At 43.4% G+C, this 17,500-nt stretch overlaps 1 protein-coding gene across 1 annotated transcript in view; it reads right to left on the reverse strand.

Annotated features, from left to right (window-relative positions):
* Positions 1–5,955: 5,955 nt before the first annotated feature.
* Positions 5,956–17,500, reverse strand: part of LOC310871794 (DNA repair protein XRCC4-like) — a gene marked incomplete at its 3' end in the record, with an annotated part of 80,816 nt that continues 69,271 nt past the window's right edge. Inside the window, exons 5-6 of the mRNA XM_083783429.1 lie at positions 13,791–13,957; positions 5,956–6,181 (exon numbers count right to left, since the gene is read on the reverse strand). Of these exons, the coding sequence (XP_083639555.1) occupies positions 5,956–6,181; positions 13,791–13,957 (393 nt within the window). The remainder of the gene's footprint in view (positions 6,182–13,790; positions 13,958–17,500) is intronic.

Raw genomic sequence — 17,500 nt, forward strand, 5'->3', positions numbered from 1 at the left:
TTTACAGTCCCGCACGTTTATCCTAATATGAACAGAAATCATCTAAGCATGTATATACGTAGCTTGTTGCTTAGCAGAAAAGACAAAAATATAAGCTTTAAAAGATATTTTAAAATGTTTTTTTGTTGTGAACGGAAATGCCAGGATTTCGGGAGGTGTAGTTCCAGACTCTATATAGCATTCTGGGGTTTGTGGAATATAGTTGTCTGGATAACGTGAGACTTTAGGATTTTAGTGGAGTATTTTCTGAATCATTGTAACCTTCATCCCAAAGTCAATTTTATCTGTGACAATTTCCTGTTAAAACGGCTGCACTGAAAGAATTAAAACATTTCCGTTTTCATTCAGTCGTTCTTCCATTTGATGTTCCAAATGTTTTAAACTGCTTTTGGCCCCCAGACAAACCGTCTGTGGAGTCCTGGTGTCTCTAACCTGTGTCTGTCTGTGGAGTCCTGGTGTCTAACCTGTGTCTGTCTGTGGAGTCCTGGTGTCTCTAACCTGTGTCTGTCTGTGTCTGTGGAGTCCTGGTGTCTCTAACCTGTGTCTGTCTGTGTCTGTGGAGTCCTGGTGTCTCTAACCTGTGTCTGTCTGTGTCTGTGGAGTCCTGGTGTCTAACCTGTGTCTGTCTGTGGAGTCCTGGTGTCTAACCTGTGTCTGTCTGTGGAGTCCTGGTGTCTAACCTGTGTCTGTCTGTGGAGTCCTGGTGTCTAACCTGTGTCTGTCTGTGTCTGTGGAGTCCTGGTGTCTAACCTGTGTCTGTCTGTGGAGTCCTGGTGTCTAACCTGTGTCTGTCTGTGGAGTCCTGGTGTCTCTAACCTGTGTCTGTCTGTGGAGTCCTGGTGTCTAACCTGTGTCTGTCTGTGGAGTCCTGTGGGTAGATTTTGAAGGTGCGTTTTACCAATGGAAATACATAAATTGGCCTCGCTCTGCGCACATTCGTATTATGAAAGGCATATCGGCCCGTGTTGAACGCACTGACCCGTGTTGAACGCACACACATTATGGCTTACCGCGGTCCTGAATATTTTAGCATTGTGGGAGTGTCCATATGTTAATTATTTTCGCTTTGCGCAATTTGCTATTAAGCCCCTTGACCTAAAGACACTCAGCGCATAACGATTAGACGTGGGTCTGACCACCTCATAAACGCAAAAAGCACTGTTTGATTTGACACTTGAGCGGCTCTGGGAAGCTGGTAGAGTGTTGCCATGTCTGTTTATTATAAGCGGCTTATTTTTCTGTAAAGTTGCTTTCTGTGTAGTTGTTTTTCTTGTTTCTAAAGTGGTTATTTGGGCTTTTCTCCTAATGTTGTTTAAACCAGTGATCCTCACACAGCACATTCCGATGTCAATGATCCCCAGATGAATGCATTTGCCCAACTAAGGACAGCTAATCCAAATTTTTTATAAAAAGATTACTTTTGAAAATAGCAGATCTATACCAGCTCACAATGCATCACATTCATTCATTAAAACTATGAACTCTGACTGCAGGGGGATATATAATGATCATTATAACAATGTGCAAGAACATATTTAAAAAGAAGGAAGAACTTTATATTTGTGGACAATCAAAATATGTTTTTTTTATTTTAATGTGGTGTCATTCAAATTAATCTGGATATGGCAGACTCACTATTTAGAAAATAAAAACATGGCACTTCATTTAAAATAGGTTACAGACCCCTGTTATATGCGCTTATTTTTATAGACCTATTTACTTGTTTCTATGAGACATGGCAGTTTTGCGTCTTTTAAAAAAAAATGTTGAGATTAGAAACGGCCATAATTCTTTCATTTCTCAACCTTAAAAATAAATAAAAACATCTCCATAATCCGTGGGAAATGTGCTTTCATATGCTGTATCACACCCGATTCAAGTCTTCTTCAATAAAATGCTACGAGCGAACTCAGCGAAGACCATACCATCGGGGCCACAGCATTACGCAGCACGCATTCAACTCATTCCTTCGTCGTGACTTGAATGAAATAAAATATAATAAACGTTATTTTACTGGTGTTTTTCAATAGAAACAAATAAAGAGCGTGTGTAGGCTACTGTGTGCAAGTGCAACAGTGCATATACATGCGTGCACTAGGCTATATTTCTTCCGTGTCGGGATGGTGATTGAGCTCTTCAAGTTCACAGCCCGTTTGGTCTTTCATAAAAAAACGTTGATATTAGCCTATAAACACTCATGGTTCTCTCATTTCTCAACCGTTTTATTAAATGTAAAAATCTCCATATTCCTTAGGAATCTTGCTTTCATTCGCTGTATGGTACATGGTTCTATCGTTATCGAATTAATTAATGAATTGCCAATTTGCCAATATGCTGCTATCTACTCGCAATTCCATTCCGATCTGAAAGATGGGTCTGTTCTTTTGAGGCATAAAGGTGACAGCATGCAGTGCAATAGGAATAATTAACCCAAATGTGACAAAGGCATGTCATGTCTTCTATGGTGCCAGCCTGAAGAAATGTCATAGGCCTACCACGATCCCCAAAGTGCGCATTCCGTATGTGACATCAGCTGACTGGTAAAGAGAATAGTACGGACATGTTGATTGGGTACGTCTCAAACACGCCTTAAACACACCCATGACTAATTCAAGGCCGTTTTGCGCACTCCGCGGGGTGTCAAAAGCGCTTCTTAACATGCCCAAAATTGCAATATGACATACTACACGCCCCCAGATCATAATACTGTAATTAGATTAGTAATATAGAAGTAAGTAAAATAGAAGTCCTAAATCGACCCCTCTGTGTCTAACCTGTGTCTGTCTGTGTCTGTGGAGTCCTGGTGTCTAACCTGTGTCTGTCTGTGGAGTCCTGGTGTCTCTAACCTGTGTCTGTCTGTGGAGTCCTGGTGTCTAACCTGTGTCTGTCTGTGGAGTCCTGGTGTCTCTAACCTGTGTCTGTCTGTGGAGTCCTGGTGTCTCTAACCTGTGTCTGTCTGTGTCTGTGGAGTCCTGGTGTCTAACCTGTGTCTGTCTGTGGAGTCCTGGTGTCTAACCTGTGTCTGTCTGTGTCTGTGGAGTCCTGGTGTCTAACCTGTGTCTGTCTGTGGAGTCCTGGTGTCTCTAACCTGTGTCTGTCTGTGTCTGTGGAGTCCTGTGGGTAGATTTTGAAGGTGCGTTTTACCAATGGAAATACATAAATTGGCCTCGCTCTGCGCACATTCGTATTATGAAAGGCATATCGGCCCGTGTTGAACGCACTGACCCGTGTTGAACGCACACACATTATGGCTTACCGCGGTCCTGAATATTTTAGCATTGTGGGAGTGTCCATATGTTAATTATTTTCGCTTTGCGCAATTTGCTATTAAGCCCCTTGACCTAAAGACACTCAGCGCATAACGATTAGACGTGGGTCTGACCACCTCATAAACGCAAAAAGCACTGTTTGATTTGACACTTGAGCGGCTCTGGGAAGCTGGTAGAGTGTTGCCATGTCTGTTTATTATAAGCGGCTTATTTTTCTGTAAAGTTGCTTTCTGTGTAGTTGTTTTTCTTGTTTCTAAAGTGGTTATTTGGGCTTTTCTCCTAATGTTGTTTAAACCAGTGATCCTCACACAGCACATTCCGATGTCAATGATCCCCAGATGAATGCATTTGCCCAACTAAGGACAGCTAATCCAAAAATTAAATAAAAAGATTACTTTTGAAAATAGCAGATCTATACCAGCTCACAATGCATCACATTCATTCATTAAAACTATGAACTCTGACTGCAGGGGGATATATAATGATCATTATAACAATGTGCAAGAACATATTTAAAAAGAAGGAAGAACTTTATATTTGTGGACAATCAAAATATGTTTTTTTATTTTAATGTGGTGTCATTCAAATTAATCTGGATATGGCAGACTCACTATTTAGAAAATAAAAACATGGCACTTCATTTAAAATAGGTTACAGACCCCTGTTATATGCGCTTATTTTTATAGACCTATTTACTTGTTTCTATGAGACATGGCAGTTTTGCGTCTTTTTAAAAAAAATGTTGAGATTAGAAACGGCCATAATTCTTTCATTTCTCAACCTTAAAAATAAATAAAAACATCTCCATAATCCGTGGGAAATGTGCTTTCATATGCTGTATCACACCCGATTCAAGTCTTCTTCAATAAAATGCTACGAGCGAACTCAGCGAAGACCATACCATCGGGGCCACAGCATTACGCAGCACGCATTCAACTCATTCCTTCATCGTGACTTGAATGAAATAAAATATAATAAACGTTATTTTACTGGTGTTTTTCAATAGAAACAAATAAAGAGCGTGTGTAGGCTACTGTGTGCAAGTGCAACAGTGCATATACATGCATGCACTAGGCTATATTTCTTCCGTGTCGGGATGGTGATTGAGCTCTTCAAGTTCACAGCCCGTTTGGTCTTTCATAAAAAAACGTTGATATTAGCCTATAAACACTCATGGTTCTCTCATTTCTCAACCGTTTTATTAAATGTAAAAATCTCCATATTCCTTAGGAATCTTGCTTTCATTCGCTGTATGGTACATGGTTCTATCGTTATCGAATTAATTAATGAATTGCCAATTTGCCAATATGCTGCTATCTACTCGCAATTCCATTCCGATCTGAAAGATGGGTCTGTTCTTTTGAGGCATAAAGGTGACAGCATGCAGTGCAATAGGAATAATTAACCCAAATGTGACAAAGGCATGTCATGTCTTCTATGGTGCCAGCCTGAAGAAATGTCATACCACGATCCCCAAAGTGCGCATTCCGTATGTGACATCAGCTGACTGGTAAAGAGAATAGTACGGACATGTTGATTGGGTACGTCTCAAACACGCCTTAAACACACCCATGACTAATTCAAGGCCGTTTTGCGCACTCCGCGGGGTGTCAAAAGCGCTTCTTAACATGCCCAAAATTGCAATATGACATACTACACGCCCCCAGATCATAATACTGTAATTAGATTAGTAATATAGAAGTAAGTAAAATAGAAGTCCTAAATCGACCCCCTGGTGTCTAACCTGTGTCTGTCTGTGGAGTCCTGGTGTCTAACCTGTGTCTGTCTGTGGAGTCCTGGTGTCTAACCTGTGTCTGTCTGTGTCTGTGGAGTCCTGGTGTCTAACCTGTGTCTGTCTGTGTTTGTAAATGGTGCATTTATATAGCGCCTTTATCCAAGGCGCTTTACAGAGATTGTGCATTACATTCACCCATTCACACACACATTCATACACCGATGGCAGCAGAAACCATGCAAGGCACCAACTAGCACATCGGGAGCAATTAGGGGTTCAGTGTCTTGCTCAAGGCTCTGGGGGAGCCCGGGTTCGAACTGGCAACCTTACGGTTACCATCCAGGCACTCTACCCCTGAGCCACCGCCCCTGGAGTCCTGGTGTCTAACCTGTGTCTGTCTGTGTCTGTAGAGTCCTGGTGTCTAACCTGTGTCTGTCTGTGTCTGTGGAGTCCTGGTGTCTAACCTGTGTCTGTCTGTGTCTAACCTGTGTCTGTCTGTGGAGTCCTGGTGTCTAACCTGTGTCTGTCTGTGGAGTCCTGGTGTCTAACCTGTGTCTGTGGAGTCCTGGTGTCTCTAACCTGTGTCTGTCTGTGTCTAACCTGTGTCTGTGTCTGTGGAGTCCTGGTGTCTCTAACCTGTGTCTGTCTGTGTCTAACCTGTGTCTGTCTGTGGAGTCCTGGTGTCTAACCTGTGTCTGTCTGTGTCTAACCTGTGTCTGTCTGTGGAGTCCTGGTGTCTAACCTGTGTCTGTGTCTGTGGAGTCCTGGTGTCTCTAACCTGTGTCTGTCTGTGTCTAACCTGTGTCTGTCTGTGTCTAACCTGTGTCTGTCTGTGGAGTCCTGGTGTCTAACCTGTGTCTGTCTGTGGAGTCCTGGTCTCTAACCTATGTCTGTCTGTGGAGTCCTGGTGTCTCTAACCTGTGTCTGTCTGTGTCTGTGGAGTCCTGGTGTCTAACCTGTGTCTGTCTGTGTCTGTGGAGTCCTGGTGTCTAACCTGTGTCTGTCTGTGTCTAACCTGTGTCTGTCTGTGTCTGTGGAGTCCTGGCTGCTGTGCTGGAGGTGTTGGATGGTGTCCTGAAGGCCTCTGATCTTGGCCTTCTTCTCGTTGAGGACCATGACGAAGCGAGAGTACAGCTCTCTCTCCATGGACTCCTTCTCCTCCACACGCTGCTGCAGCCTGCACACACCACACCCACACCCACACACACACACACACACCCACACACACACACGTGCGCACGCACGCAGACAGACAGACACACACACACACACACACATACAGAAGGACACGCAGTGTCGTCAGTGGAAAAGAAAAGCAGTCGACAAAACATTGTCAGCATAGTTTGTTTCAAACGCACGCACGCACGCACGCACAAAAAAAGCCCCAGCTATCTACAAATCGTAGATGGGTATAGTATCTGCTGTTTTTGGCGCACACAATGAAAAAGAAAACGTCAGTGAAAACAGGGAGTCGGCAAACATTTCCGGCATAGTTTGTTTAGGCCTGAGAGATGATGATGACGACGACGATGACGAAGGACCACGCCCCTGTCCAGACATGAGCACTCTTCGTCTGTGCCCAGGTGGCAGCGCTCCAGTCATTAGGACACACTGGCAAATAAGTGACACGTCCCCCCTGTGAGGTCAAGTCCAGTCTGGCACTTTAACCCATTCTGACCTGAGATCAGATTCTAAAATAAATTATATTACATCCTGACAGTTTCATTATTAGCCCATTCTGACCTGAGATCAGATTATAAAAATTTCTTTGATTTTTCAAAAATAGCAGACCTACAAGCTCGAGCTTGTAGATCTGCTATTTTTCAATAGCTAAAGCACGACATGATGCTAACACCAAAATGGGTTCCCGCCCCAAAATGGGTTAATAGGCAATGCTGGACAGTAAAGTACACTCACATCTAAACTTAATGTATACTTTAAGGTTTATTTTTGTGTACTTTACTTGGGTATTTATTTTGTAGTTATTTTTCTTTTTATTATTATTATTATTATTATTATTATTATTATTATTACTTATACTACATTTGTAGGAAGGGGAAAAGTACATTATGAGAATTAGCCACGTATAGAAGCCCCATTTCAAATATGGTGGAAATAGCTGATCTACAAGCTCAAGTGGTGACACGTTGCTTTCCCAGGACATCCTACCCAGGAAGAGTGGGCAAACAATCATGATATTGCAGCTTTGACCCATTTTGGGGCGGGAATCCATGTTGGGGTTAGCATTATGCTATGCTTTAGCTATTGAAAAATAGCAGATCTACAAGCTCATAGCGCGCCACTCGGTGGCGCGCTATGAGCTTGTAGATCTGCTATTTATAAATTTATTGAAGAACCACTGACATAGCTTTTTCAGAAAACTGCTGAAAGAGGGGATATAATTATGGATGATCCGACTGATTATCAATTATTAGAAGGTGAGCCTGCCAGCTAACGTTAGCTATACTCACAATGGTCATGGTCTCCTTAACTCCGTCCATAACAAAACACTCAGAGGGTCAGTGAGGCTGATTGCGTCCCAGATGTCTTTCTGATGGATTTTTTTTATTGGCTGTACAGTCATTCGATCGCTCATGAAACCGTGCTCAAAGTGATCTAAAGGATATCGTCCACGACTACGGTTGTCATTATACTATATTTATAACGTGGTTCCAAGAGTTTCAAATTGAACTGGACTGCATAATATCAAGTGAAATCAACATGGATATGTTTTTTTTAAGGGGTAAAGCCCAAAGGGCCTATGGTCATATTGTATTTGTCTGTTTTTTTTTTTTTTCTTCTACTCCTACGTCTTCTGCCAAAGATTGCAGTTCTGGCTGAACCGTGGAGTCGTTTTTATTTTTTTGCGAAACTTGGCAATATGGTACAGGGCCATGCCAAACGGTGAGGACGCGAAGTCCACGACCATTGGCCAAAGGGTGGCGCTATAGCACTCAATTGAAAATGCAAACATTGAACAGGCATAGCTCATGAACCGTTTGACCGTCAGCAATGAAACTTCGATACACATAATTATGCATCTCCTCATGCCGAAGAACGTTCATGTTCTGAATTTGACCTCTGACCTTTAGATCACCCACCATTTTGAATTATATGAAAAACTGTTCAAATATATATCCACCCAGGATCTTTGATCAAAATGCACACAAACTTCTACACACAAACTTTGGACCAATATCTAATGACAGTGCTTTTGGTTTTTAAGTTTAAAAATGAAGGTTTTATGAGTCAATGAAAATTGCAGTTTTATGAAAATGATTATTCTGCCTCTAATACATACATACGTATGCAGACATTGCAGAGTAACATGTTTATGAAACTTGACTTGTATCCCTCGGTTCCTCCCCTTGTCTCCTTCCCTCCCCTTGTCTCCTTAATCCCTCCTCTTGTCTCCTTCCCTCCCCTTGTCTCCTTCTCTCCTCTTGTCTCCTTCCCTCCCCTTCTCTCCTTCCCTCCCCTTCCCTCCCCTTGTCTCCTTCCCTCCCCTTGTCTCCTTCCCTCCCCTTGTCTGCTTCCCTCCCCTTGTCTCCTTCCCTCCCCTTGTCTGCTTCCCTCCCCTTGGCTCCTTCCCTCCCCTTGTCTCCTTGTCTCCTTCCCTCCCCTTGTCTCCTTCCCTCCCCTTGGCTCCTTCCCCCCCTTGTCTCCTTCCCTCCCCTTGGCTCCTTCCCTCCCCTTGGCTCCTTCTCTCCTTGTCTCCTTCCCTCCCCTTCTCTCCTTCCCTCCCCTTGTCTCCTTCTCTCCTTGTCTCCTTCCCTCCCCTTGTCTCCTTCTCTCCTTGTCTCCTTCCCTCCTTCCCTCCCCTTCTCTCCTTCCCTCCCCTTGTCTCCTTCCCTCCTCTTGTCTCCTTCCTTCACTCCCCTTCCCTCCTTCTATCCTTCCCTCCCCTTATCTCCTTCCCTCCCCTTCCCTTGTCTCCTTCCTCCTTCCCTCCCCTTGTCTCCTTCCTTCCCTCCCCTTGTCTCCTTCCCTCCCCTTGTCTCCTTCCTTCCCTCGCCGGGACATAGAAGACATTTAACATTAAACATAATAGCTTCTTCAGAAAGCGGTCGGGACATAGAATATGATATGATATGATATAATACTTTATTGTCAGTTCACACTGAAATTTGTCTTGCGACACAGCAGCCATGTATGCAGAACACATATACAAACACAAAGAACAAGACAATTTACATACATAAAGACATGAGCAATATCCACCGCTTAGATTATCCTGTGGCTACTACATCTCCTGATTAAGCCTCAAGGTCGACTGGTGGACAAAGGACCTCTTTAGTCTGACCTTATTGTATGCTGGTACACCATATCTCCTTCCTGAAGGTAGCAACCTATATTCTCCATACATCACATGCTTAGTATTAGAGGTGATATTCCTTGCTAACCTTAGGATGCTGTTATCATACGTGGATGTATAAAGTTTCTGAAGTTGTTGTCCAACAATCTTTGAACAAATGTTCAGTTGTTGCAGCAGTTGTGACTTTAGGGCTGCAGACAAACATCCGTACCAGGTGGTACTACAGTACTGAAGAACACTCATAATAACAGAAGTGAAAAACAAAAGAAGAATCCGTCTACTAGCACCGAAGGATCTTAGACGGCGAAGGAAGTAGATTCTTTGCTTTGTTTTCTTACACACTGAATCAATCTGATCTTTCCATGACAATAGATGGTCTATTACTACTCCTAGGTATTTGTACGAACATACCTGGTTGATCGGTTCACCATGAATAGTAATGGGGGATCTGTGTATCTCTGGTGGTGCACCAAAAACAATCTCTTCGGTCTTTTTTGTGTTAATGATGAGAGCGTTGTTATCACTCCATTCAACCACCTTATTTACTCTGTGTTGGTGCAGTCCAGGATCACTGGAACTATCTAGGAGAGAAATCAAAACTGTATCATCTGAGTATTTTAGAATGTATTGGTCTGGTGTGTCAGTGCGACATTCAGACAGGCATTCCTCAATACGACAGCTGTCAGTATATAGGGTGAAAAGTACAGCTGAGCTCACACAACCCTGTGGAGCACCAACATTAGTAGTTAATGCTGATGAGAGGGTTGTGTTCACTTTCACCCTCTGTACTCTGTTAGTAAGAAAAGAAGCATACCAGTGAATTAAGTATGGATTCAGTTCCAACTGTACCATTTTTGACACTAGTATATCAGACTGTATTGTGTTGAAAGCTGAAGAAAAGTCTAAGAATAGCACTCTCGCATGATTCTTATTTGACTTATCTAGGTGTTTTGTAATTAAGTGGACCAGTGTGACAACCGCATCCTCTGTACCGCAACCCTTTTTGTAGGCAAACTGACTGGGGTCGAATTTGTCTTTAGTTATACTGACAAGATGTTGTAACAGTATTCTTTCAAGTGATTTCATAATCACTGAAGTGAGAGCTATGGGTCTGTAATCCTTATGTTCTTTTGGACATTGGATTTTGGGTAGTGGTTTTATGTGTGAGGTTTTCCAAGACAGGGGAATTGTGTGTGTGTCTACAGAGGATTGGAATATTGGTTGCCACACTGGAGCCAGCTCAGATGCAAAGTGTTTGAGGAGAAAAGCACTGCATTCATCTGGCCCATTAGCTTTCCTTGTGTTAGTACACTGAAACACTTTTCTTACATCCTCTTCAGAGATGGTAATTCTGTCTGAGGGGGCAGGTGTTACAGCCTTGAGTATTTCAGTACACTTTGCGGAATTGTCCAATGATTCAAATCTGGCGAAAAAGGTGTTTAGGTCATTGGAAAAGACAAGTTCATTTTCGGTCACAATAGGTTTTGTTGGGGTTGACATTCCTGTCATAGATTTCATTGTATCCCATGCCTTTTTGTGATCGTTGGCATTAAACGCATCCTCCAGACGCTGTCTATGTGCCAATTTTGCCTGCCTCATTTTCGTTTTTAACTTTTTATCTGCCACTTTAAGTGCGCCAAAATCTTTGTTTATGAAAGCTGTTTTCCTTTCATTTATTACATTTTTAATATCTTTTGTCACATATGATTTGTTGTTTGGATAGATTTTTATCTCCTTTGTAGGAACAACCAGCTGTACACAAAAATTAATGTAATCATTTGTAACTGTGGTAATTTCATCTAATGAACCATCTCTGAACGTGTCCCAATCAGTCCAGTCCAGGCATGCTGCAAGTTGTTCCTTGTTGTCATCTGTCCATGTCCTGACTACCTTCTTCTCTGGCTTCCCTCTTTTTAATTTGGATTTATAGACTGGGGTCATGCACACAACATTGTGGTCAGAGGTCTCTATCGGTGGCCTAATCTTGGCTACATATGCATTCGGAATGTTTACATAGCATTTGTCCAAAATGTTATTTTTCCTTGTCGCATCCTTGACATATTGTTCAAATCCCGGCAGCACAGTGTCCAGATAACACTGGTTTAAGTCTCCAAGCACGACTGCTGGTGCGTCCGGGTACTGCAGTTGGAGCTCATGCACACAGTCAGCAATGGTCTTTGCTGCTTGTGCAGCTCTTCCTGGCCCTTTTGGGGGCACATAAACAACAAACAGCAGAACGCATCCAAATTCGCGGGGTAGGTAGAAAGGTCTTAACGTCATGCCCAGGATCTCTACATTGGGATCGTCGCATATCCTCACTTTGATTGAGTAGGATCGACACCAGAGATCATTAATGTACACGCATACACCGCCGTATCCTCCTCCTCCACCTCTGTCTAGGCGCACCAGCGTGAATCCGGGGACTTCATACAGTGAGTCTGGTTTGGATGGCTTTAACCAGCTTTCAGTGAAACAAAACAGTGATGCCTCACGAAAATCGTTACAGTACCTTGCATATGTCCGTATCGTGCCGATTTTGTGGTGTAAGGAACGCACGTTGGCCAGAACGATAGAGGGGAGCGGGGGGCGCTTGAATCTCCTCCGTAGTCGATTCCGTATACCGCCCTTTCTTCCTCGTTTCCTTTTCCTTCTGTGTCGGATCAGCTCCTCGGGGATGTTGTTCAACACTGACAAACAGACGTGGTTGTTGTTGTTCGTTGTGCGAGGCTCCGGCCGTAGTGACAGCAGCACATCTCGGCTGTACACACAGGCGAGTCGGGGCGACGCCCCACGCCAGTTGTTTGTGTTGTCGAAATGTTGAGTCTGAAGTTCGACTGACAGGCATCTTCCACAGGAGTGTATAATCCACAGAATCAGCAGAGCGATTTCTAAAGCCCTTATCTTCCACATCTTTGCATACATAACGACTGACATTACGTAGGCACACGGACAAACATTAAACATTAAGGCATACACGGCACGCTGGGTCGCAGTGCAGCCGCTGAGCAGCGCACCGGAAGAAGACAAACATAATAGCTTCTTCAGAAAACGGTCGGGACATAGAAGACAAACATAATAGCTTCTTCAGAAAACGGTCGGGACATAGAAGACATTAAGGTTGGGCGATATGCCACATTTTTTCAATCGCCAATCGTCTGTCTAAAAATCGGCGATTGACGATGTATTCGTGTCATTAATGTAAAGTGAGAACAGCTCACTGCATGTCGCAAAAAAGGCAGATCTACAAGCTCTCAAGGCGCCGCGTCCTGCCTGTTTTTGCAGCTCTGTTCGCTACGCGTTGAGAGCTTGTAGATCCGTCTGTTTTTGCAGCACAACTGCGCAGCCAGGGTAACAAAATAAGAAATAAGTTTAGATGAAGTGGTTGGAAGTTGGAACGGACAAGCAGCTGCAAGCTAAGCTAACATCACAACCACTGGCTGGTGACAGTGTTAAACATGTAGCCTGCCTGCCCTAGTAACTTCTCCTGGAGAAGTCTTGCCTCCCCGCACCGGCGTCGGAGGCTCAGAGGGGCGCCCACATGCTGCTGCTGATTCACAGGCTCTGAAGGCGCCGCGTCCTGCCTGTTTCTGCAGCACCGTTCGCTACGCGTTGAGAGCTTGTAGATCTGTCTATTTTTGCAGCGCTGGCTAACGATCCCCGAGCGGCGCCTATACAGTATAGGCTCGGGGATCGTTAGCTTAGCTTAGCGTTGGCTTAGCGTGTAGCTACTGATTCAACACACTGAACTTCATCTATACTAACACTACCAGCCTGTTTTTTATTTTTCCCCCCCGACTTCACGGGTGGCGCATTGGGATTGTGATGAGACACGAGACAGCAGTGTGCATTCTGTTGTGACTGTATATTATTAAACTGCATGGGTCTGGACTCCGGACCGTAAACAACATGTAGGCTACAGTACAGTAACAGTAGCCTTCCTCGGCTCGGCTCACAGTGAGCAACTGAGCATCACGGCTGCGGGGACTGGGAGTCGGGACCATACCATTATAACGGGAGGAGGGGATTTCCACCCGGCCGCTGTTACTACTTTGCTGGCCCAAATTGATTCTGATGTTGCGCACACTTTACAGGTTAAAAATCGTCCCGAAAAATCGCCTAATAAAAATATTCGGCGATTGGATTCGTATATTCGCGATTGACGATGTATTCGTATCGTCACCCAACCCTAGAAGACATTTAACATTAAACATAATAGCTTCTTCAGAAAACGGTCGGGACATAGAAGACAAACATAATAGCTTCTTCAGAAAACGGTCGGGACATAGAAGACATTTAACATTAAACATAATAGCTTCTTCAGAAAGCGGTCGGGACATAGAAGAATTTTTTTTATAATAGCTTCTTCAGAAAACGGTCGGGACATAGACATAGACATCATCGGACATAGAAGACATATTTTTTTTAGAATCCGACCTCGGGTCAAAACGGGCCAATAAGAGTCCTCTCTTACTCTCGGACGACGCGCCGGTGCTCTCGTCGCAGGCGGCCATTCTCCTCTCGCAGCTCAGCGTTCTCCGACTCCAGGCCGGCGTTGCGCCGCAGCGACTGGCCAATCATCTGTCGGCTCACCTCGGCGGGGTCCGGGACCCCCTGCAGCTCCGCCGACCCCAGGTCCACCTGCAGGAATTAAGACCAGACGTTAAGGGCCGATTCATACTCCTATTTTACCGCTGCTTCGGCGCTGTAGTGCCGAAATGATTTCGGCTCGTCAGAAATGTTCAGTAGCACCGAAGAGCCGACTTTAGGACGGTACCCGCCCCCCCCCCGAACCTCAAATGACGTCAAGTTGTAGGCTCTACAGCGCCGAACCGACTTTTATTCGGCTCTAAAATAGGAGTATGAATCGGCCCTAAGACATTTCTAATTTAATTTTCCATTTCTAAAAGAAAATACGTATATTAAGTATAGGACAACATAAATAATGCCAAATGTACACAGTAACCATGTTAGGCAGTGTCCCAATGAGTAGAGGAAGGGAAATAATAGTTAGTATTATAGTTTTGCACATTCAATTCAAAAGCATTTCTAAAAGATGTATAAATAGTCAAAATAGTAGATCTACAAACTCACAACATGCCACAATGCCACACACAAGTCATGTTTTTCATAACAATGTATTGTGTTTATGAGTTGCCATATAGGTCTATAGGTCTCTCATATCCCATTTTGGACTGAGGTCGATAAAAAAGGCTTCTAAATCCTGAAAGAAATCTGAAAAAACATGTTTCCATGTCAGCGGTGCTCAACCTTTTTCATGTCAAGGACCCCATATATGTAGTTCCGCAGCGACCCCCCCAGATTTCAGTAAAAAATGTTCGCTCTATATATTCAAAGATTTGTGCCACACATTTTCACGACATTTCAAAAATAGCAGACCTATACAAGCTCGTAGCGCGCCATGAGCTTGTAGATCTGCTATTCTTCAATATCTAAAGTATAACATAATGCTTGAAACACCAAAAAGGGGTTCCCGGCCCCAAAACGGGATATAGGGAGGGGTGAAACCAGAAGGTCTATATAGGTGGGTTGCCAGGTTGGGGTCATGGATCAACTGTAATAAAGCTGCCACCTTCAAAAGCAAACCATAAAATGGTTCCGTGGTTTGTCTTTTTTGGTCCCGGTCTTAAACCGTCCTGACAAAGCTGTCCTCTGACCTACACTAGAATCCATAACTGAAATAACTGTTAAAAAAAGGAGAAGGATGATGAGGCTGGGCCCACTGCATGTGGCAGGCACCTGGAACTATATATATATAGTGCTGCAGGATTCACCCATTTAGCGGCCTGACGTCGATTCTACAAAATGCCTTCATGTGTCCATGTCCGTCGTTCTCATACATTTTTCATGTCTAGGACCCCCCCCCCCCAGACAGACAGACAGACAGGGGTGCATAGGTGTCAGCTCCGGTACAGGATGGGAAGTGAGGGGGCGACAGTTACCGGTGAGACAGCGATAAAACAGTAGCCTTGTTCCCATAATACGGTGCAGGGCACGCTATAGGGCACTCGGTCCTCAGAGTGGAGTCCGGGTGACCGCCCTAGGGGTCCTTGGAGGGGGTATACCAAGTGGTATACCAAATAATACACTCATTTTTTTAACCACTTTTAACCATTATTATTCCACTGAAATAAAAACTGTCTGGGGGTTGAACACAAAAAGCCTGGGCCCAGACGTTTGGAAATAACCCCCAGGTGTGTTTTAAAAGTGAAATACCCCTTTGAAAACCTGGAACTTTGCACGTAAAGTCATAGGTCCATGGTGCGGTGGCGTGCGCACGTGTGCGTGCATCTGTGCGTGCGTGCGTGTGTGTCTTCCAGTGTTGTTTTTGGCAGCAAATTTCTATTTTAGTTTTAGTCATAGTCTCTTGAATAGTTTTCACTTAGTTTTAGTCACATTTTAGTCGCCTGGAATGTTCTAGTGTTTAGTCTAGTTTTAGTCGACCAAATGTCATACGATTTTAGTCGACTAAATCTATAGTTGATTTAGTCGACTAAAATGTGTTTTGACAGGCCTAGATGTCGTTGTAATGACATATTTTACACTTTGGTTGCATGCTGAAAATAGCAGATATACAATCTCACAACGCGACAAATGCTATTTTCAGCATGCAACCCAGCATAAAACTGGATCTCTTGTCCACTAGTCCCTTACTAAAATTTTTGTCTAGTTTTTATTTGTTGACGAAATTGTCAGTATATTTAGTCTTAGTTTTAGTCATCATAGATTCGTTTTTATTTAGTTTTAGTCAGTGAAAAAAGGTAGTCGACGAACATCTTAGTTTTAGTCGACGAAAACAACACTGGTGTCTTCCGCTGTGGTCTGGCGAGCGTTCCACGTTGGCTCGCAGGAACACTGCAGTCTGCCAGACGCACAGAACATGCAACAACCGCATGGCCCAACATGCCGATACTGATTTGTATTATGTTTTGCCTTTGTCCATTCTTGTTTCTCAGTTGTTGTTTTTTTCTTCTTCTTCTTCTGGTGGCTGTCTGCCTCTCGTGTATGACCGTGTGTGGCTTTGCTGCTCATCAGAGAACAAAAAACACCGTTGATTGTTAATAGTCACAACTAATAACTTAATCTGGAAACCGGAAAAACGGTGGAAACCTCATCTAGGCTATTCAGAACTGTTTTCAGGATTTCATCCCCCGGGGGGACCACCACATGGAGTAGCACCACTCATTTCACACAGGTGTGATTATTATTTTTTTTCATATCAAGGCCTATTATTTATTTATTTACCATTTGATGAGATTTAGCCTCACAGACCCAAAACCAAAACTTAAGAATATTTTGTTGTCTTTGGATAAGATTGTGTTGTTTTTTTGCTGCATTTTATGTGGTACGGAGAGATAACGTTGATCAAAAATAATAATTATTTGACAAGCTCTAATTGTGTAGACTTCTTGTAAATTAAGTAATGCAGATCTGTTTAACAACATTTAAACTCTTGAGAGAATAAAATGGTTTCCTTTTATACGGTCTCAAGTGTTAAACGATCTATAAGGGTGCATTTGGTTACCAACACTCACCAACACATCATTTAGCTGGTCACCGCCTGGAAAAAGTCTGGCTTGATTAATCGCTCTGAGAAGACAATGGATCTGTCTGCAGTTTCCTTAACACATTTTGGGCGGGAACCCCTTGTGGTGTTTTAAGCTTTATGTTATGCTTTAGCTATTGGAAAATAGCAGATCTACAAGCTCATAGCGCGGCACCGAGGGGCGCGCTACGAGCTTGCAGGTCTGCTATTTTTGAAAAGTCTTGAAAATGTGGCTCAAATCTTTGAATGTATATTATTTCAGAGCGAACGTTTTTAACTCAAATCTTTGAATAAATATTATTTCCGTTTTTAACTCAAATCTTTGAATGTATATTCTTTCAGAGCGAACGTTTTTAACTCAAATCTCTTCTCCTATGAGATAACAACATATTTTCAGATGGGGGGGGGGTCAATTACATATCATTCTTGGGGTCCTCGACATGCAATATTTGGCACCATTGATACAGAAACATGAGGCATTTCAGAAAACTGTCATTATTTAGAATATTTTATTTTTTTCTTTTTTAATTTCGACGTCAGGCCGAAAATGGGTTAACATCGGTGTTGTCCACTATCCAGGCTTGCAGTATACCGCTTGCCGCACTGAACCCGTCCAC

This window comes from Protomyctophum parallelum (assembly GCF_964188405.1).
Source record: "Protomyctophum parallelum genome assembly, chromosome: 15".
Taxonomy (NCBI): domain Eukaryota; kingdom Metazoa; phylum Chordata; class Actinopteri; order Myctophiformes; family Myctophidae; genus Protomyctophum; species Protomyctophum parallelum.